Below are 23,895 nucleotides of genomic sequence, written 5' to 3'. Positions count from 1 at the left end.
CTGGTTATTTTGAATCATTTCTTAAATGGGTCTGTTTTAAAAAATTTTGAATCATTGATCAAATATTTCGTTTGTATTTGATCTTTACAGGGAATGAAAGTAAAATATGAGAGATCTACATTTCAAATATTTTTTCAACAATTTAACATATTTTCATAAAAATAATGTAATTCCGCGATACATGTTGAGGTTGAGGGCATTTTTTAAATTGCAAACTTAAGATGTCATTTTGTTTGTAAAATTTGTCATCGAAATGACGACTAAAATAAATAATGAGTATCCGAAAGACAATGTTAAGATATACTCCTATAACTAATTGAACATCGAATTTTGGTTTGCTTTAGAACTGCCTGATAGCCTGATATTGTTGGGAAGAAATACTCGAAAATCGCTGAAATTGCTCAAAATAGCAATTTAAAGCATATCTAGGAGCTATAGTTTGGTGATCTATCAAGAATATTCCACAGAAAGTGTTAATAGTTATCAAAGGTATCAGGCTTATAATTTGATAGTTATCAAAAGTACGCCAGACGCGCGTTTCGTCTACATTAGACTCTTCAGTGACGCTCAAATCGAAATATTTATAAAGCCAAAAAAGTACAAAGTTGAAGAGCTTTAAGGATCAAAAAATTGTTTTTACTGAAAAGGTTATATTTTCGTATATTATTTATCTGGCATATTATATATAATATTGTTAAACTTCGTGTACAAATATTGTTGAATAAAAGAGACATTTAAAATACTTTAACGTTCTTTTTAACTATATTGTCTATATTTTCGTCCTATAAACTCATCGTACATACCAGGATAAAATTTTACGCCAGACGCGCGTTTCGTCTACAAAAAAGTCATCAGTGACATTTGAATCCAAAAAACATTTTAAATGACAGATAAAATACGATGTTCCTAAAAGTTTTGCCAAATACAGGTAAGGAAATCTATTACTGAGGTAGAAAAGCCTTAGTATTTCATCGAATATGATGGACATTATTTTTATCAAACAAATTTCTGAAATTATTTTGTTATCAAATATAAATATTATTTGATAAACTTAAAATAGGAAATCATATATTATTAATTATATCACTTTTGAATGGATACAAAGGATATTATATATCCGAGCAAAAAACAAAACAAATTAATGTGTTAGAAATTTAAAAAAGAAAAAGAAATTTCTTCAATATCATGAAATTTGATAAATTAAGAAGGCAAATATGAAAACTTCCATAATCTGGTTGCAGCAAAAATTAAATTATCTTCTGGAATAGGAATTTATAATCTATCACGATATCTTATTAAAGTATTTCAAAAAAGTTTTGTAAACAGTTAATTTATAAATATGACCATATCAATGATAATTCATGTCAGTGCTGACTACTGGGCTGATGTGTATAAAAAAATATATATCATGATTCCTTAATTTCGTGAACAAATATTGTAAAACAAAAGATATACTAACACATTTTGTCGATCAGTTTGATATTTAAAGCGTGTATCGGCGCATGTGAAATCCGTTCGATCAACCTTTTTTGATAGAAAAATATGGGTTTTTTTTACAATAAAGTTTATATTTTGATATAGTAACTATTACTTACAGCTTTTTCTGCTATCATATTCTCTTGATTGTCCATCTTTCCTCATCTCCGAATCTCTGTCGCTCTCTGCTGGTGCGTTGATGTCTTTAGATGGTTCCGACCATCACCAGATGTTCCACCCTTTACCATTACATCGTCCGGTTGGCGGTTCAGTAGAGGTGGCTAACCTTTAACTCATCAGCATTGGCTTCCAGCTCAGATCATCAATGCTATATGAAGCAAGATGAAGGTTCTGTAGCTTGCCCTAGCTGTCTTACTGCTATCTTTCTTGCCTCTCCAACTATTTCCATTGCCTGTAGCATCATCCATACCGACTGTGCAGGAAAACCTCTACAGCCTACTTCTACTTGAAACAGTCGCCCTTTCAGACCTCTCTCTCAACATGTTGTCATCAATTCTGACAAAAACTACAATGTCCTTTGACGAAGTAAAAAAGTGCCAATATGCTAGTTACTTAAAAATTCATACAATTTCAGATGTTATATCTTTAATTTATAAATCTGTTCGGAAAAAATCCATTGAAAAGAAATTTAATGACACTATCATCAAATGCCTTTCCTTTATATCTAAATTTAATTAATTCCATAATCAACTTATTCAACTTTTTCCGAAGCACAAAAGACAGTATCTTTAAGAAATATTTTTTTTATGTGTATTTTTCTTCATTTTTCTGTTGAAAGGAAAAGAGCTTAATTATTTTCTGGTTGTCATTTAAAATAATAACAGCGCAGACGAGGCACAAGGTTCTATGAGTACCTTTCTGCATCTTTGTTGTGCAACGAAGTTTCCGTCAAAATAATTCACGTTTTAAGATAACTATCAGCCATGCTAAAATACTGATGTGTCTTATCTCCTTAACTTATTATAAGTTGTTTGTGTGTTGAAGAGGTGGATTACGGGGGTAGGGTTTGCATAAACATAACTAATTAAAAATTTGAAAACTATCTCATAAATGTGCAAATATCAATAAATTAAAAACCCTGACCATATGCACACCTACAATATATGTACAAACAGTCAGCAAACAGATTAAAACTTTATAGCCTTCAAACTGTCGGAAAAGTCATCTTGGATAACTACTTACCCATCATGGGACGGACTGACAGTGGTAAAACAATATAACTTTAAAAGCATACACCTACTCCTTTGTAAGACAAACAGTTAAGTGTAGAGCCCACTATGGGACCCACATCTCCAAAAATATACAATCAAATATGACAACGAAGTTTAGCCAGATATGTAACAAAAAGGTACAGATATACATATCATATGTAAGCGAAACGTTAGAACAACTTCATTGGACCTCGCTAGATGCAAGACAAATTGGACGTGTAACCATGCTATATAATACCAGTAGTCAGGTAACATCACAAGCAGTCAAAAACTTATACTCCAGACAATATATCCAGAACAAGTAAAACTGTGAGCTACTGCTCACTGATAATATCCCTTGATAAATACTTGACGATAAACAGGAAGTTGTAAAGTGATAAATCTGAAAATTCATCACACGATAAAGCTGACTTATATTAACCCTGAAAACGAATTTCAGAAACCCTTGTTATATAGTTCTTGAGAAAAAAGTGACGAAAATTGTCAACTTGGATGCCATGTGTAAAATGATGTAAATGTTCGGGGAACAGAAATTTGTTGAGTGCATGATGAATCTGAAAACGCATCACACAGTATAGTCCACTAATATAAATCATAAAACAAAATTTCAGAAATCATTGTACTGTAGTTCCTGAGAAAGATGCGACGAAAAATATTCATGGGACAGACCAACGGACAGACAGAGGTAAAACAGTACACCCCCATATTTTAAAAGGGGGGATATGCAGTGGTATGAATATAAGCAAAACATCTTTCTAGAAACGAGCATGTATTACCACAACATGGAAATTATTGTTCTACCAAATTCTTCGAGATAGAACCATAATCCGTAACATCTGTCAAAAGTGTTGAATTATTTGAGAGACGACCGACTACTGACTGGAAAACTAGCAACCCAAGTATATTCACTTCAAGTCTAATGCACCTAGACCTGCAACCTATGCAGTTTGAAGCCTTTGAACACAGAACTCATGTGTTTTGATAGGCTAGATATATTGAAGATTATATATATTCAGACTACTCAACCACAAAGGTCATGATACAAAGTTATATGATTAACTATCGGGTGATTAACAGCCAAAGACAAAATAAACATGCAAAGAAAGAAAATTTGGTAAAATAAAATAACATGTTTTTAAAAGCCATCTCACAAGGTAATTGTAAACAATTACAAATGTAACCTAAACAGGACAATAATTCTGAAGATGATCAGTCTTATCCCAGGCATAGATAACCTTAGCCGTATTTGGCACATTTTTGGGGAATTTGAGTCATCAATGCTCTTCAACTTTGTACTTGTTTGGCTTTCTATCTACATTGTATTTTGATCTGAGTGTCACTGATGAGTCTTGTGTAGATAAAACGCTGGCCTGGCATATTAAATTATAAACCTGATAACTTTTATAACTATTTGCTTGCCTCCCTTCATGACACTAAAAGAAGAGACTTGTTAAAATATTGAAAATATTTTTAATCATTGTAAATAACATTTAACACAAACACATATAAACTTTGACATGACAGCAACATAACAATAAAACAAGACAAGACAGATGATGTAAACTAATAGACTTTTACAAATATGATATTGTGTTACTGAAGGGAAACAAGCAGGAGGTAACATGCCATTTGGGGGCTCTTTAATTTGGGGGAAAAGTTAGTCTTACTTCAGCAACGTATAACAAGTCTGATTTTTTATTTCAATTATACACATATTTAATTACTAGTTTCTATGATCAAATATGGTACATGTTCTTGCTGATTTTTAATAAAATTTGAAAAATGAAATAATTCAAAAGCTTGAACTTTTATGTTTTGAGATAAAAAAAACAAAACAAAGAAAAGTGGAATAATTTATTTGTATGAGTTATTTGAATACTTTGAGACATATAACATTTTACTGTAGAATAGTTGTAATTTTTTAACTGAAAGTCATTTTCTGAAATTACAAGAATTCATACAAAGAACAGAGAAGGGAAAAGAATGGAAACATTTATCAGAACAGTAAAAATTAATCATATAAGAAAGAGAATTGTTTTAATTTGAATACGGGTGTTATATATAAATATAAAAGGAAATGGGGGTTTATGTTAATTAGATAGAAACCAAATATAAAATACACCATAGAGTTTATAAACAAATCAAAATATGAAGATATATAAGAAAAATCAAAATAATTGCCATAAAAATCATATCAAAGAATTCATACATAATTTACTTTTTAATGAATACTAATTAAATCTCCGAATTTTTTTTAGTTTAAGGATATTTTCACACAGAGATTTGTAGCTGAAGTGGAGTTGTGGTAAGTAAATGAATGGAAGAAAATTGTTCAGAAAATTCAAATATAAAAAAAATTACCTATATCATATTTTTTATTGTAAACAGATAATTTTATGAAATTATATATACAATACAAGATGTTTTAAACTTATTCTTCATTACAGGAAAATAGAATATTTTAATCATTTATTAATTTACTGTAGATGACATAGCCTGTCAAACAGTGAAGGCCAATAATAACAGCAATGATTCTTTAGTGGATTTAATTACATCTCAGAATATAATGCAGCCAATTCTGGAAATCAGACAGAAATATATAAGTAGTTCTATGTTACAAAATTAAATACATAATTTGTATTTAAATGGATAGATATACCTAGATGTTTCTGAATCTGGTTGAACATTAACATAAGTAAACTTCTTAGAATTTAAAAAAATAACCACTACAAAACATATAATAAATATATATTGTACCTTTAATGATAACAAACCTTTAACATTTGGCACAATAATGAATGTAACAATAAAATTGACAAGTGTACAAATTAACATAAAGAAAAATATTTCTCATGATCTTCTACAAAGGTGCCACATTTTACCATATTTATGTTCATTATAAAATGATAATTGCATAAGGATGATAAAGCTGTTAGGATTTAGATATGTTTATTTTTGCAATTAGATGATACAAATTATAATTGAATGAAATCAAATGAACAAGGATGAAGATGTTAATTAGTAAATATTTAAAGTGCTGAAAGGATCCTCTTTGTAAGAATTCATTTTTTTCTTATATATGCTGTTGTTATGGTTAAGTGGCAGTAACTTACAGCTCTTAAAGAAGTATGGGAGTGTAAACAGAAAATGATAGAACTTTTTCATACTTTGCCAAAAAGTAGTTCAAATTGTGACATACACCACCATTTATATCTTTACTACAATGTTGCCAAAATATAAATTAACAACTATTTTGTTTCTTCATCTTGGTAATTTCATTTTATTAGGATAAACATGATGACTAGACAAGAAAAAATATTTGAAACCATTCTATATAGATCACATAGTCAATTTATAGTTAAGATGCATTCTTTATTTTCATTACAAATAAGCAACTATGAAAAACGATCTTATAAGGTCATATATAAGTCTTCTAATGATATAGATGACAACAAAATTTTCAAGGGATTAATATGAAATTAAATTTGAAAATATCATGCACAAAAAATGTAGAATGGGGACACATCAGCTTGCCTCTAGAAGTTGACAAAAATATAAATTAAAGTATGCTGTCTCTATTCAGAGTTTTTTTTATCACTGTGATGTCAGCTTCTGGTATAAGTAAAACCTTTATTTAAAGACAAAAATAAACTTTCTGGTGAGTTTTATTGAAATAATGATAAGTATTGCACAAACTTAAGTCTGTTGACATTCCAAACAGAAATGATGAGTTTCATGTGTGGTGGTTGAACTCCTTGCCCTTTATAACATGATTGAATTCCCTAAAAAAAGGAGATTTAATTTGAGATAGAAAAAAATATTTAGCCAATAAATTATCAAGTAGGTTGTCATTTTAAAATTTGATTGAATATTCTGTTACACAACAAAAAGTACTTTTCCTGTATTTTCAATATCTAAATCTATTATCAAGAACGATTAAATATTTTCAATACTTTATTTTTGGAAAATATTCACTCAAACTTGGATTTCTGACAGAATAACTTTCTAAGTGATGTAAACAAATTGTATTCAAAGACAATTGGGAAAAAGTATACTAAAAATATTTGGTCTTTCTGTGACTAAGCATGGCAGTAAAGATGGCATTATGAATCTTGCTTGACTTAATATTAATATGACTTATCATTTGAAAACTTGATTAGACATATTTAAAATCATTTAAGATAAAATGAAAATAATGGATAAAACATGATTTTCCTGTAATCCTTTATTTCATACATTTCTTAATTGACATGATATCAAATAAATTCATTTTTTTAAATTTGCTAATATTTTTATTTCAATTTTTGTATAGTTTTCCTTTCAAGTAAGAGTTTGTATATTCATGTTTCATATGATAATTTACATAATAGAAATATTCTGATTGGTGGAAAATATATGTTTTTTTAATGTTGTTTATACTCAATGTGTTATAAAAAAAAAAAAGTAATTATACGAAGATATGTTTTAGGCAGGTTTTCATGTTAATCTGTCTCCTGGTTCTGAAATGAAATGGTTTGTAAACTTGATGAAATTTCATCTAGTAAACTTGATTCTTCATTAGTTGAAATGGAATCTTTTGTACCATTTGTGGAGGGATTTTCCAAAGTACTTTCAATTTCTCTACAAACATCTTGTTTATTTGTAGAAAAAGAATTGGCACTTAAATCTGAATGGTCTTCAGATAAATTTCCATTGCACTGAGTTTCTTCCTCATTTGAACACACTTCTGAATCCTGAGTTACTAAAACTATTGGAGAACTTGAATTCTGAAGATTTGTCTCCCTTGTTAAGCACTCTTTAAAACCAGAAGTTAAAGACTGTCCATTTGTTAGTTCTGATTCAGCACCAAGAAGATGAGTATTTAAAGATAAATCACAGGCTTTGTTCTTCCCTTCTATAATGTCTGATAAGGTTTTGTTTAAACTCTCGGGATTTTCTAACTCTTCAAAGTCTTCTTCTGACTCACTATCACTCACTTCTAGACCGTTGTAAGAAGTGGACTTTGGTGAATTCTGGAAAAACTTCAATTGTAGAACCTGATAAAATAAAAGTAATCAGTTAAACTATTATATAGAATAATCCAATTTCATCAGAAAATATACAACACACTTCATAGTATGTAATTAGCAATAGGACATAAATATATATTTGAATATAGGAAATAGAAAAATGCTTTTTTTAAATAATGCATACATGTACAATAAAAGAAAGGAATATATCAAAATAATCGTTAGCATTATTTCAATCTGAACTAATATATTTGCTAAACATTATGCAGTGCTCAATAAAAATACTTCATGCTAATTTAAATTATAACAAACATTCTTGGATCAATAAAAGACTTCTACAAATAATAGGTCATTCCCTTAAATGCAAATCAGAAACTTGGGGATGATCGAAAAAAAAAGTAAATGTATAACAATATAGTTTCTGGTTGCCACAAGAGAGACCGTGACAAATTTCATGAATAATATCTTTATTAAACTTATATGAACTGCATATGTAATAACAAGTTTCTCCCTTAAAATTTATCATTGGTGTTTTCATAATAAAGCAAGCTTGAAGAAATAAAAACTTTGTTTCATCATAACACAGAGAAAACTATGTATATCTTGAAACTTATATCAAAATTATAGAGTAACAAATAGTTGTGTTAAATTTGTATAATAATTAATCATATTAAATACTACTTTATTATAATGAAATATAAATAATTAAAATGATATACAGTAAACTCTTTATATAAATAGTCTGAATATATTAAGGTGATATCATTATAACTTGTACATGATATATTTCTGTTGTATACTAAGAAACATTAGAGAACATTGAAAGAAATAACCTTTCTATTGAATCAAACTGAATCATAACACAAAGTAGAAATAAGGATGAGTGAATCAAAGCAGGAAAATGAAGGATAAATATCTTTTTTAAATGAAAATGAGTGCTTCTCGTCTAAATTAAAAGCTGTGTTGGCAAACATAAAACAAACCATGCAAAGCTGATTCAATCAAAAACACTGAAAAACACATAGGATAAAGGCAAAACAAAAACATGGTCTAATTCAAGAACAAAATTCAATCATGCCTTTAATTTTCTTTAAATACTTCAAAAACAGAAAACTTCACACAAACATCTTCCCAATTTTACACTATGTTAAGTAAAGAAAACTTCTTATTTCATCTAGAATTTCTAAAACTGAGAACACCCTAAAATTGGTAAAATTGATTAAAACTGTAGTTAGATAAAGCAACAATGGTTTGAAAGACAACAAAAATAAAATGTTAAGTACACTATGTAGTACTGCTTTGTTAATGCTGATCTATTCACTTTTATATGTATTTAATAATTCAAGGAAAAATTCACTGAAAACTAAATGTGTATGATATATAATAATAAAATTTGTCTTCAACATTATTTTTTATGTGTCTTTTTAGTATACTGTGGATTTGTTTATTTTCGTGGGTATCAAATTTCGTGGATTGCTGAAAATGTTGATATTTGATTTGGTGGTTATGATATTTTTATTAATTGAAGATTTGAATTTCTGGATTATCTGTTCCCACAAAACCAACGAAAATTGGAATCCAACCAATAGATTTTTTTTCTTAAAATGAAAACAATGAAATTAATTTGACACATTGTAAATTATTTAACACAATGTAAATTATTTGACACATTGTAAATTATTTAACACATTGTAAATTATTTGACACATTGTAGATTATTTGACACAATATGATTAATTTGCTGCAATGTAAAATCATTTGCTACATTAACAAGGCAGTACTGGCAGTATTAAGGTGAGAAATAGACACCCACACGCTAGGGTCAGTGTGCACTAGTACCACATGCAGCACACACCTCATCCTGTAGGTCAAATATACGATTTTCAAGATCCTGATGTCCACTTTTATTCTCCAACTGGTCAGCTGTCCATATTTCCTCTTTCTAAAGGCCGAAAGAAAAGAGGGAAAGTATTTAGTGTAAAAATATGAGGAGGCAAACAGACCTTTGACTTCAATAAAAAAAAATCACATTCAAATCCTTGATAAAATTAGAATACTTTTATCCTCTAATAACAATATTTTCATATTTGAATAAAAAGAGATGTGGACATACATCAATGAGACAGCAACTAAACAACAAAAACAACCAAAGACATCTAAAGGGTATCATACAGTCCTCAATAATAGACCTTTGCCTCTTCAAAATGTCAAGGTCTAAATAATACCAATGATATATAGGTACACTACCAGTGACATGAAATAACTACTAAAAGAGTTGTATTTTCCCTGAATTAATAATTCAGCATAACTGTTTTTAAGTTCTGCTATAAATTGAGTATTCTAATTCAGCTATTTGCTAATAAGATTTTGCTTTAAGGTGGGTATTTAACCTGTGTTTCTACTTCATCTATTGTTTGTCTTCGTTTGTTATAGATTGAGTATCTTACCTGAATTTCTAATTCAGCTATTCGTTGTTTTAGTTCTGCTATCACATGAGTATTTTCTGCCTCTTTAATCTTCAGCATCATCGTTTCTTCTCTCCTCTAAAAAAAAAAAAAAAAGCAAATTTTATTCTGATTATCTCCCTTGGACCATTAGATAAGAAAAACAACCTATTTTAGAACATGCTAGTTTGTAACAATCCTGTTCAAAATTAAAATGCAATTGATGTAGTGAGTCTTACAGCATTTACAAAAACATGTTGACATTATTTTCCAATATTTTATTGAATAAATTTACCTTTTTTTCCTCGTTTCACCTTATTTATGCTTTAATTCAACAACCAAATATCAAATGAAACCAGGCAAAAGGCATATGAAATTGATGAGATAGCCTTAACTTTACCTTGCTGTTTCTACTTAGAAATATTAATGCATATATTCATGTAGCAATTAAAAGATGATATATTTGGTATTTAGAGAATTGTGGTCCATAAAACTTATCTTGATATTTTGAACAACTGTTTATGAATCAAATATTTTAAACCTCTTCAAAAACTGTTCTGTAATTATAATCATATATACAGTAATAGTGTATTTTTAAGTGTAGGAAATCAGAAATTCCAATCTTCCCATCTCAGACAAATAGTGCATGAAATCAGAAATTTCAATTTTCCCATACTAAGACAAGAATTGCAGGAAATCAGAAATACCAATTTTCCCATACAGAGTAAAAAAGTGCAGGAAATCAGAAATACCCATTTTCCCATACTTAGACAAAAAGTGTCGGTAATCAGAAAATCCAATTTTCCCACACAGAGACAAAAAGTGCAGGAAATCAGAAAATTCCAATTTTCCCATACAGATACAAAAAGCTCAGAAAATCAGAAAATCCAATTTTCCCATATGGAGACAAAATGTGCAGGAAATCAGAAAATCCAATTTTCCCATATGGAGACAAAAAGAATCTAAGTCAAATTCATTAAAGACGAAGTGTTCCTTGCATTCAAGTCAGCTTTGCAATACAAGTATGATTGGTGTATAACTCATGAAAAAGAGTCATGTAACACTGAAAATATGCCTGTGTTCCTCTAATCCATATTTACCTCTACGCTATACCCCTACAATTTAACTAGACTTTATAAAATTAAATATCAAAATATTTTTGACTTAAAAATTTAATGAATAAAATATATGTTTTGTCAAAAACAGGTAGTGAAGGCACAAAACAGTGGCCAATATTAAAGTTTGCATCTAAAATGTTAGAATCAATCTAATTTTCCTTGCTATATAACCATTCATGAAAATTATGAAAAATACTGTTAGATAAATTCATTGTAATAAAATTGTTTTTATTTCATCTAAGTTACAAAAAAATCTTTCTTCTTATAACGGCCTTTGCTTATTGTTGAAGGCCGTACGGTGACCTATAGTTAATGTCTGTGTCATTTTGGTCTTTTGTGGATACATGTAGTTGCAATTGTTTCATTGGCAATCATACCACATCTTCTTTTTTATACTTAAAGCCTATTAATCAACAAGTTCATATCTTGTTTTGTTTTTCTAGAAACCAAATAAAATGTTTTTCAGTTGTTAGCTGGAATTTAGCTGTCTATTTTTAACCCCCTCAAATCAAGTGATTCTATTGGACAAACCTGAGATTGCATATCATCGATCTTTCTGATATGTTCCTTTATATGACCATCTAATTTCTTCTCTCTCTCCAAACCTTCTTCATATTTTGCCTTTAAGAGTTTATTTTCCTCGTCCATTCTACGAATTTGGTTTGAACATATATGATTCTGTGTCTCTAGCTCCATGTACTTTTGTTTTGTATCTTTTAAGTCAGACATACAATTTGCCTCCCGAACTTTAATTGTCATTACATTTTCTTGTAGCTGTTTTACTTCCTTGTTGTGATTTTTGTCTTTCGGAGAAGATGTTGGCGAGTCTGCCGTTGACTTATGTTTAAAATTCTGAAATAAAATGCACTTGATATCAAATATGACATCAATATTATACCAGATTAGTATCAGACATGCTATTTTGATATGTAAAACACCAGTTATTAGACAGCTGCTTAAACTAAGCAAATCAAAGGTGTCTCAAAAGTATTTTTTAGAGGTATGAAAATGTTTTCCTGTCAGGATCAGAAATTTCTGTCAGAAATAAACCAAAATATATATATATAAAAAAAAGAAGTTAAGAACTCCAGTCTTCACCATTACAAATTATAACTTTTCCATACATAGAAGTTTAAAGCCTGTTATTTTTAACATTTTTGGAAACTGTGAAATAATTCCTAAACACAATATTGCTCAAAAAAGCAATTTATTTTAATATTGAAAATGGTATTATTTTACAAACCCGTTCTGTAACTTATCCAATGAATATACAGTGTTATCTGTAGTACTAACCTCCCACATACTCTCTAGTTCATGTACAGTCTGCCTCATTTCTTTAAGTCCCAGATTGGCCTCAGCCTCTCGTAGCTTGACCGCTATCAACTCCTCTTGTAAGTTCTGTATGTCATTACTAGGGGCTCTCTGTAACTGGACATTTGTCTGAAATGAAAAAAAGATGACGATGTGAATATGAAAATAATTATTGTTTGTGGACAGAGACTGTTTTATTTTTTAAAAAGGCAAAACAATTTTTGTTATCTAATAGTTTGTTTCTATGTATGTTGCATTGTTGTTTGTTTTTTGTTGTACTTCAGTGCTCAGTTGTTTTCTCTGTAGTTGATGGGTTTCCCTTGGTTTTACTTTATAACCAGAATTTGTTTTCTCTCAATAGGTTTATGACTTTTGAACAGGGGTATACTACTGTTGCATTTATTTTATGGAATATGACAAATATACCATTTCTTTATAAATAATTTTATAAATTTTATCGTGTATTTTGTGTACTTACATCTTCAAGCTCCTTGATCTTTGATCTTAGTTCTTTAACAAGAGAATCTGTATCTGCATCTTTAAGTCGTATAACTATTAATTCTTCTTGTAGATTTTGTATCACAGTCTGTGCTTCTTCATCATCTAATGCTGAGGCTGAATTTATACTAGATGTCTGAAATTAACAATAGCTAGAATTATATATTTTTTTTTTAATTCAATTCAAAGTTTTATTACCATTTAAACTTTACAGTTTGTGGTATATAGAATCATGAATTCATACTAGATGTCAGAAATTAACAATATCTTGACTTGTAATAGAATCATAAACACTTCTTGTAATAATAATACCAAGCAAACATTTCCATGCAGATAATACAGAACGTAATTTAAAATTGTCTTTAAAAATATAAAGTACAAAAAAGTACTTTTCATATAATATATAATATCATGTGGTTAACATTCAATAAGTAAATGACTCTTTTTTCCATAATATAATCACATGACACTGTGGATTTATTTATTTTCGAGGATACTAATTTTCGTGGATTAAGGAAAACATAATTATTTGTGGTTCTGCTAAAGTCTACATACAAGCCTATAGAAATTTTTTCACTTGTTGAACATTTAATTTTGTGGGTCACCTTTACCCACGAAATTCATGAAAATTAGTATCCAACACATAATAGTGAATCCACCGTATACTAAACATATCAAAGTGCTTATGGGCTTTACAAGGATAAAGATTGGATTAATTTTAAAATTTGATTTTTTTTAAGGTCTTTTACAAGTATTAATGAAATTCTTGAACTAATTCTTGTAAAATTGTATGATGTAACAGCTGGTTATTAAAGCTAGGATATGAATCTGTATCATATGTCAATAACTGATTAAAATGAATGTCCTCAAAAAGAGTTATAGTATATATGCAATACATCAGGGCTTCACAGATGGAAGAGGCTCATATTCAATGTCTTTGTTACACAGTTATGAAAAATGATCCAGCATAAAAGTGGGCAGTTTATGCCAGATAAGTCAAATAATGTCTATTTGGGCATGTCCAGTTCTACAATTATCTGTACCCATTTATATCTGTACATACAAAATAATATCATAATGATCAGTGTTTAAAGGAAACATGCTGGAGTCAAATAAACAATACCAATATTTTCAAACACAATGTCCAGTCAATTTTTATTGTTTTGCACAGTTATTTTTAAAAATATCCATCTAGATCATGAAAAATGTTTGAATATTGTATAAACCCCTAATGAAGAAAACAGGAATATTCTGTCTATGATAATAAGGCCTACACCTTTGGGAAATATCTGGTAAAAATGATATTTACACAAACTTTAAGACTAACCCTTTGTTTTATATCTCCTATAAGATTATTTGCTACAGATAGTTTCTTCTGTGACTCAGCTAACTCCTTTTTGATTGTAGAGAGGACATTTTTGAGAGCATATGTTTCCTCTGCCTCTTGAGCTCTTGTCAATTGATACTGTATCAGTCTGTCTGCTAAAGAGGCTGATTCCTAGAAATAAAATGTCAACAAAGGTTACTGAAAAATGTGTTTTAACTTCTACATTTCCTTTTCAGGCCAAAATATCATCAATTGACTGACAATCATTTCCCTATACCCCTACTTGATACATTTTTACCTATTATATTTGTTTGTTTAATTTTGTTCACACATCATTGTCAATATAAAGGAATTTATTGCGAGAGGTTTAGCTATCTATAAAACCAGGTGTAATCAACTATTTTCTAAAAAATGCCTGTACCAAGTCAGGAATATGACAGTTGTTATCCATTCGTTTGATTGGTTTGAGCTTTTTGATTTTGCCATTTGATTATGGACTTTATGTTTTGTTTTTTCCTCTGAGTTCAGTTTTTTGTGATTGTATTTTTCATATGAAAAATAGTATAAAATCAGTGAAAACCTACTTAATTTTAGAATATGTATGATGAAAAAGAAAGTTTTGAATCTTCAAAAACATTCTGTTTGTGATGACTGACCTTTTCTAGATTATCTATCCTCTGTCGGAGTAATCTGTTTTCTGTCCTTAATCTCTACAAATAAAATTATTCATTAATCTTTCATGTCAAAGAATATGAGAACACTTAGCTTATAAAGGTGATATTGTGTATAAAGCTACCAAGTTTAGAAATTGTCCTCTTCATCTTTCTTTTTGAAATAAAACTTTTTTGGATATTAATGAGTTTATACAATTCACAGTTTACAAGAAGACTTAAATGATTTTCATAATTTCTCTGCTACGATTTTTTTTATATCACTTCCCGTTTGTTCTAAATCATCTTGTCATGTTTATACATGTTATTGTATGAAATCTACTTCAAAGTATAGCAGCTGATATTAAGAATTGAAAAGCAGAATTATTTGATCGGTATTACTCATTAAAATTTTATTGTGTTTTGCTAGAAACTTTGTTTTTGGTTGACTATCATACCAGTATTTTAGAGATTCTAAACATTTTTATTGATAGTTCTTCTATGCATCTTTTAGTCCCCAATAATTAAGACTCAAATTGGGAGGCTTGAGCTCCCATAAACAAGTTTAACTAGTTGTGATGACATCTGTCTTTCTGTGTTTGTCATGAAACGCATTAGTGAATTTTTGTAGTGTTATATGAATGGTTTTTTTTCACTTTTTAATTTGATGGAAGATCTTTGATGACTTCTGTTTAAATTTAATTCATTTACAATAATTAATGGCTGACAAGCATTGTTTATTACCAAGACCATATATTCACATGTATGAATTTTATATATATATTTCTGTGTGTGCAAAAGGGTCTCGTTGATGCATAACACATTTTTTCTTTTATTCATATGTAAAAAAAAAGCTGCACCAAGAGGGCATAAATATGCCCTAATTTTTCAAATTGATTTTTTTTGTAAAAATGAAATAGGAATTGTAGAAGGCATTTTATCAAAGGCAAGTAATATGGTTCTATAGAAAACATGCATGAGGATACCCTTAAGTGTAACATTGAGGATGAATTTTAAATTTCCACTCAAAAGCATGGGGAAATGAATTGCATCCCATAATCATAGTTTCTTATATATAAGTTGTAATATAAAGAAGAAATGCAGATCAGCCCAAGTTTAAAGAGATAAGAGGGACATTAAAAAAAAACAAAAGACAAACAGACAAACAATACTATACAAAACACAACACAGAAAATCAAAGTCTAAGCAACACAAACCCCGCCAAAAACTGGGGGACAGAATAATTTATAAGAAGAAGAAAACGTTTATGCAATGTGCAGTATCTTATAGTACATCTTAATTGATCTTATCCTGTCTCACCCTTAACTCTATCTGGTCCTCATTTTCTTTACTCTTCAATGCTGTATACTCTTTCTCTATTCTACAATGGAAATAAGTAAACAATTACCTTAACCTGTTTGTCAAATCAAATGGTTTAGTTATGATTTGTTGTACTGACTTATAGTAATAACAGATGAGGAAATCTTGATTTTACACATTTCCAACAATCTCTATTCAAACTGAATAGATAGCTGATATCAATAAACATCCATTAGTGTTTAAATATAATGTATTCTTATCTTGTAACTACTTTTACAGAAAAGTTAGGATTAAATTCCATGACCTTAAACTTACAGTACCTCTTTTAGTACATTAGAAATATGACTTTATGATTTTTCATAGTTTTTTTTTTAATTGTTGGGAATGAACTTATTGACATCTACCCATTTCTTACTTTATTTATCTGCCTAGTAAACCGAACACATAAGCAGTTCTAGAAAGAAGGGTAAGATCCAAGTCATCCTTTAACACTGAGCATTCTGATTAAAAATACATCTGGGTTTTTTTTTCTTGGTATTTTAACATGAACTAAGAACATTTTACCAAAATTGATGTTTAATTTGAGCAATAATGAATTTTAAATGAAATAATTTAATAATTGCTCAAAACAATATTCAATTTCATTTGACCATTTGAAAGATATTTGTTAGAATGTGAATGGAAACTTCTGAAAAATTTTGATCAGTAACTTTGCAAGACAAACCATCAGTCAACCAAAATCTGTACCTTTGAAATAGTCATAATATATAAGTTCCTGATTGACTTCTGCAACATTTCAAAATGGGATCTTTGTTCATAGTCTTTTCCTTAAGACAAACATTCTTTGTTTCATTATCGAATTAAAAAAAGAAATTGTTATAATGATGAGTCAAGAAAATATGTACTTAAATAATTGTCAATGACATATTTGCTTATATATGTACATAAATAAACAATTTAAATCTCAGTAAAATTGGGTGGAGACCATAAAAAGAATAGTGTATTCTGTAACAAATGAAGTAACCTCAGGCCATGAAACATAAATCTTCAAACCACATCATTTACCAAAACACCTTGTATCAACTACACATGCAAGGTTGACAGATCAGATATTTGTACTACTCTAGTGTATGGCCAAACAAAAAAGTATGTGTTTTTATTGTACTCCTACCTACTCTTACTTTTATCCCCTACCCTAAATTGTTTTGGATCACTTTTAATTAAACACTGTTAAATTAAGTCACAATGTTTCTCCCATAAACTTAATGTAAATTTTTTTTTTTTTTTTTTTTAAATCCCACCATCCTTTCTACCCTATTTCTTTCAGCATGTGACATTAAACACACATACTTTTTGTTTGGCCTATATCCAAGTCAAAGTTATCCTCAGGATGGACGCAATGTCAAATGATAACCTTTCATTCACTTCATTCAAACTTTGCTACTTCTTTTTCAATGTGATTTTTGCATAATTTATTATATTCTCCGGCTACTGAATTCATTTTTTTTAAATAAGATATTCTGAATGAACAAATTCTTGTATTACTTTACATAATTTATGCAATGTGTGACTATATAATCTGATACAAGATTAAATTCCTTTGCATAACATTTTTAGGTTCACTATACTTTAATGAATTTTAAGAAGTTTTCTTAAGATATGTTTATTGAGCCTATGTGTTGCTATAACCCTACACATCTTTAGTAAATATCTTTTTTAATAGGTATTAAAAAGATAATTAAACAGCATGAGTCTAAAGAACAGGTTGGGCTTTTAGTCCTTATATGTCATATTTACAAAAGCTTTATTCCAATGAACTCTAACAAACTATATGTCCCTGTCCAAAACAATTAATAAGATACTAAGCAGTCACCAGACAATATTGAGATGAAAAACTTGCAAAAGCATGACCCAAAGAAAAACATGAAAAGAAACAAACCTTCCACATACATTACTTAGAAAACAAAACAAGAGACTGTCCACTAATAAACGAAGTAAACAAAGCTATATTGAAATTACACAGGGAACATTCTATGTAAGAAAGGTAACTCTTATCATTGTAACAACACATCCTGTTTGAAATAACAGATAATATAATGTTTGATAGACTATAGTTGTTAGACATGTTAGAAGTGATTGAACAGTTGGGAATTTTCTATGAATTTTGTCAAAATAAGCTAAAAGTCATATCTGGTATATTATTGACTTGCAAGTCAATAATAAAACTCTCTTGAATCCTTATCTATTCAACCTTTTATCTGACCTTTAGTAGAGATGGTTTTGCATGTGTTAAGCATGTGTCATCATTAATAAAAAGAAAAGAAAATGAAACAAGGGAGACACCAGGAATTGACAGCTAATGTTCCTTTGATATTTGTCATTTTCATTAAAGTGGTCTTTGAGGGCTCCATTATGATATTGGTTTAAAGGTGAAATAGATTTTACATTAGTTGTCCATATTAAAAGTTACTGATACAAGTAACATTACATTGAAGTTTTACAATTATATTATAGATGACTAATTAATTGCTCAATACTCTTCTTAAATTGAAAATCTATTAAACATTAAAAGCTGATTTACAGTGATTGATAGTACATATGTTATCCCATTATGTTCCTTTTACTTGATATAGCTTACCCATCACAAGTGTTCCCAGAGTAATAATCATCATAATCCACAAAATCCATAGAATTATTGTCCTTGCATTATCACCCAGGAAGATACTTAGGCTTCTAAATAAATATAGTCACAACTATTGTCTAAACCAGTCAAAATCCATTTAAGTTCTATACAAAGCATACAGACCACTAATATCCCATTTCTGTTTCACATTTTGTCAGATAAAAAAAAATGTCCAAAAATATTTTAAAGAGTCCTTTTAAATATTTTAAAAGATAACTTCACTGTAACAGTCTGGTTCAAATCCCACTGCAAAAAGGTCAATATCTAGCACATAACAAATCAATATACTCCACAGAAAATATTCTTAGGGTGTCTTTGAGAGTCTTTTTCACATAGAACCATCCATGGTCTCTAGATTATCCTTCATTTCATATCAGACTTTAGATACAAATTCTTGATGTAAATAAAAAGAATAAAATCTTGGTGACATAAAAATTTGAACAAATGTTAGGTCATTTAGTTTTATTGTCTATTACATCCATCCACGTGTTAGAAGTTATATACTATCAAATTTCCCCGACTAAAAGTTTATGACCATTAAATACTGACCAGTCAATGACTTATCAGTGTAATTGTATGTAACATTCCTTGAATATTGTAAAACACACAATGTCAAGACTTAAGATGACCAGTCACAAAACTTATCCTTAAAAATCTATAAGATCATTCCATAAGAATGTTGTGATACTGATGTAAAATATGCAAGCTGTGCACATTACCTCAATCAATACAGACCATATGAAGTCAGCAACATATTGAACACAAAATCTACATATATATAGTTTTTGTCATTATTTATAAGCTTCAAAAAATGTTTATCACAATTCCATGCAAGCTGTTCCTTGTTGGCTAGAATAAATCACATAAAGAACCAGTCAAGCTATTAAAAATCATTTCTGTAAAACTTTGCTTTTAAGTATAAAACAGCCGACAAATGACGAACCTTGAAATTTGTCAATCTGATATTTCAACATCATTTATGAAACACTAGTTATAAAGTAAATTTATACACAGTCAAAAGTCAAGCTGTCCTGCATATCCCTTCCACAAATATGTCAAACTTGTTACAACAGTGTCCTGCTTCCACATCATAAATTCTCACATATCATACAGCTATCAAAAGTATGTCCCATCTTTAACACCTGAATTTTTTTCCTTCATAAAACATGAGATTTGTTTGTTTCACGGGTGTATGATTCTTCAAACAAAAAATAGTTGAGAAAACCTTTTCCTTTTTAAAAGTTTATGAATACATATTTATGCAACACAAATTTATTATATTATGAAACGTTTTTCTCAACTAAAAAATATTCCTGTCATAAAAAGTTATGCTATAAATATTCACTTGTTGTTTTTCATCTCGTTTTAAAAAATGACCCTAAAGTACACAAAATTTAACTAAACAAACACATATCAACGTGCATTTTGACATAATATGTTAAAAATTTCTTTAACGCCTTTCTATCAACTTTAAATCTCACCTAGGATTTTTTAAATAGTCATGATACAGGTGAACTCCACCTTTTATGCCTGGTGTTTTTTCCTCTATATAACAATTAAAAGATGATGGTTGGTTGTTGTGTTTGGCGGCCTGAGGACCTGTACCTTTTGTGACTTTTTCTTTTGTGTACAATATCTCTAACAGATAACAGCCCTTCATTAACTAGGATTAAATAAACTATATTCACATGTTCAGTGCTTTACATGTATTTGGCTACCTTAACATTTTGTCATTTTATTCTTACAAGGACACAACTTTCTTAATTCTAAATCAAATACAAAAATCCTTTAAATCGATGGTCAACCTTTTCAATCAGTATTCATTTCATTTAAATTTCACTTTATCAGGTTGTTTTTTTATGAAAGATAAGAGAACTTCAAACCTCTAGTATACCATGTTACCTTTTAAGAAACTGTGTAATCAAAAACTATGCACAACATTACTCTTTAAGGTCCTATTCTGTGACCTTGTTTAAATATGTTGAAATTATTTACCAAATATCAGCATATTTAATAATCATTAAAATAGTTTTATTCAATAGTAAATGTATTTAAAGTTTTTGTAAATTTATACCAGTTCAAAAGTTTACTGAGTATTATGTACAATATTAGGTCAATATCAGAAAAATATCAACTTTTTTGTATGAGACTGAGATACTGGGGATGGGCGAGGTTCTACCAAGCCCTTTCCCAGTTTTGCGCCGAGTACAAGGTTTGGAACTTTTTTTTTTTTTTTGGACAATCAATGCATTTGAATGGGGACATATAGTTGGATCCCCCCATCTTAAAATGGCTTGATGTGCTGCTAGGCTCGACCACCTTTTTTTATATGATAGAAAAAAAAAACCTAAACAATTATGCTTTTATTGATTTGTATTTCCCAATCTGTGCCACAAAAAACACTGTAAATATTTGATTTTAACCTATTTGACAGTAATTATAAATCAATGACATTGATGAGTCACAGGCATATACATATATATACAACTCGTCTAAACATCAACCCAACAATGTTAGATCTGTAAATTTCCTTTTGCAAATTTTTGGTTCTTCCCTCGCCGGGATTTGAACCCATGCTACTGAGATATCATGACACCAAATCACCTGCATTGCAGCCGTCCCGCTAGACCCCACCACCACCTGGGCTCTACAATAATAGAGCTTTCGCTGGCCTTGTGTTACCTTTCCTCGTCAGTTTGAATCTAGGGGTGTACTACAGTACATGATATATAAGGCATGAAGATGGTATTGTTACAGATCAGCTCAATTATACATATTATATACTTTTATGTGGATAAAATCAATTCAACATTTCACAATTAAAATCAAACTTACAGGGTATCCAGTTCACACAGAAACATTGCTTTTCTTTAAAATAATTTTGATGATTCAAGACAATGGAAGTAATCATCATTTTATTTCATGGTATGTGACACAACAGTTGCTGTACTCTATGTGTCAAATAACAAAAGCCTATGCCAAAGAATAAAAAGTGATTTTTTTTGTACACAAAATAGTACCTCAAAAATGAAACATTTTGACTTTAAGGTAAAAAAAATCAAGGTCACATCATACATGACACACTACAAAACTACTAAAATTTGTTAAAGGGAAAACATAATATTTTGAAAATGCATATATACTAAAATCTGAGCTCTTGTGGAGGATTCGTTGACAATGATAACACATCTCCTTATTCTTATACTTAGTATGAACCCAGGATAAGTTTTATCTAGAGTCATAAATGTTTTTTTTACTGACTCTTAAGGCATTAATCTAGTTAAACATCTGTCACACCTTTAGTCAAATGGTTCAAAATGTTTTTGTTCCTGCTCAATTCACCATGTAAATCAAGGGTCATAGAAATGTAATCTTATTTAATCAAAGTTAACCTCAATGGACAGTTGTCCCACCATATAAAGGCCATGTAAACGGACACAACCTTCTATTCAAGCAAATCGTTATCATGAATTAAAATCCTTAAGATTAGGTTTGTCTTGTTTAAGATACATCCCAGTATTTGTAGTTGTCTTTAAAAGACAATCAGTTATCATTGACGACATTCTTCCCTTTATTGTATCAATACCTGTAACTCTGATCGAAACATGTAACTGATATTTAATAAGTTTGTCAACTTTTCAATTTAAGATCATAACATTGAAGTAGGTCCCAGCATGGCTTATCTTTTGACATGTTTTTATTATGGTACAGGTCACATTAAGTATACTATCAAACTTACAAATAGCTACCACTCATAAGATTGAATTGAATTTATATGATGATAGCTATTTGTCATGTCAATCTATTTTTGGTTGAATTTTGCAAAAGTCACTAAGGGAAATACAATAGGATATTGGTTTTCTAAATTAATAAACAGATTTCACGCTTGAAGAATCTCAATAGCCTTAGAAGTGACTTCAAAAGTATTATGTCAACCCAACTGACATTTTAATATAAATTATAGTGAATACTTTAAAAATTAATTTACCATAAATTTAAAGAATCAGCAGAAATCACTTTCTTCTTACAGATTTTGCACTATTAATGCATCCAACCCAATGGATTATAATCTAATTCTGATCATCAATTCATAGGCATTAACATTTATTTATTAAGCTTTAAAACAAATTGCCTAAAAATAAAACACCGAAATACAAGCTACAGACCTTGTAGCCTGAAAATATGATAAAATACAACAAAACTTATCACAGAGAGCTGATTACACAATACTTAACTTTCCATTCAAATTTATTATATACAGGTCTCTAAAAGACCTTCACAATTTTGCAATGAATTATTTTATCTAGAACGAATACAGTATTTGGTTCTGTCAATATAATATAAAAAAAAATCCTACATGATAACAACTAATCTAAGAATTTATAATTATTTCAGTGTTATTTGAATTAATAAGCTGGTATTCAACTTAAAAGTTCACTGGATAACTATGTTATATAAATTTATTTAAACAAGGCTTTATTTAACATTCAATCGCCAGATGTAGCAAGCTTATGTTAAATATACAAGGTACAAACACACAATTTCAGTACATTTCTGTTAAACATACATTTCACTTAAATCTAAGCACTTACTAAACAAATCCTAAACTGTCCAAATAATGAATTAAAAGGTCTTAATTGATATATATGGGCATGCGTTTGAATATGAGAGGGGGAAATGGCATTTTCTTTAAATATCTTACAGAAAAAATCTAACAAATTTGAGTGCTATTACTTTGTAGATATTTGATATGGAGTTCGCTTTTAATGCTTTGGGAAACACTTCCAATTCAATAAAATAAGTTAAATAATTGGTTGAGAGTATAGG

General features: G+C 29.3%; 1 protein-coding gene across 9 annotated transcripts in view; it reads right to left on the bottom strand.

Moving 5' to 3' along the window:
- Positions 1 to 4,155: 4,155 nt before the first annotated feature.
- The window catches only part of LOC134707260 (ecotropic viral integration site 5 ortholog-like), a 54,065-nt gene continuing 34,325 nt past the window's right edge, over positions 4,156 to 23,895 (bottom strand). For 7 of the 9 annotated variants that reach the window (XM_063566875.1, XM_063566871.1, XM_063566872.1 and 4 more), the window contains 9 exons: positions 16,386 to 16,446; positions 15,072 to 15,125; positions 14,416 to 14,586; positions 13,069 to 13,224; positions 12,573 to 12,719; positions 11,811 to 12,131; positions 10,165 to 10,260; positions 9,573 to 9,659; positions 4,156 to 7,744 (listed from right to left, as the gene is read on the bottom strand). In XM_063566875.1, coding sequence (XP_063422945.1) covers positions 7,190 to 7,744; positions 9,573 to 9,659; positions 10,165 to 10,260; positions 11,811 to 12,131; positions 12,573 to 12,719; positions 13,069 to 13,224; positions 14,416 to 14,586; positions 15,072 to 15,125; positions 16,386 to 16,446 — 1,648 coding nt within the window. In that variant the 3' untranslated portion in view covers positions 4,156 to 7,189. Of the gene's footprint in view, positions 7,745 to 9,530; positions 9,660 to 10,164; positions 10,261 to 11,810; positions 12,132 to 12,572; positions 12,720 to 13,068; positions 13,225 to 14,415; positions 14,587 to 15,071; positions 15,126 to 16,385; positions 16,447 to 23,895 lie in introns of all 9 variants that reach the window. The other 2 variants (XM_063566879.1, XM_063566878.1) reach the window with 2 other exon arrangements.

The sequence above is a fragment of the Mytilus trossulus genome, chromosome 2 (assembly GCF_036588685.1).
Source record: "Mytilus trossulus isolate FHL-02 chromosome 2, PNRI_Mtr1.1.1.hap1, whole genome shotgun sequence".
In the NCBI taxonomy this organism is placed as follows: domain Eukaryota; kingdom Metazoa; phylum Mollusca; class Bivalvia; order Mytilida; family Mytilidae; genus Mytilus; species Mytilus trossulus.
The sequence above is the reverse complement of the archived record's forward strand: the minus strand, read 5'-3'. Positions and strand labels throughout refer to the sequence as shown.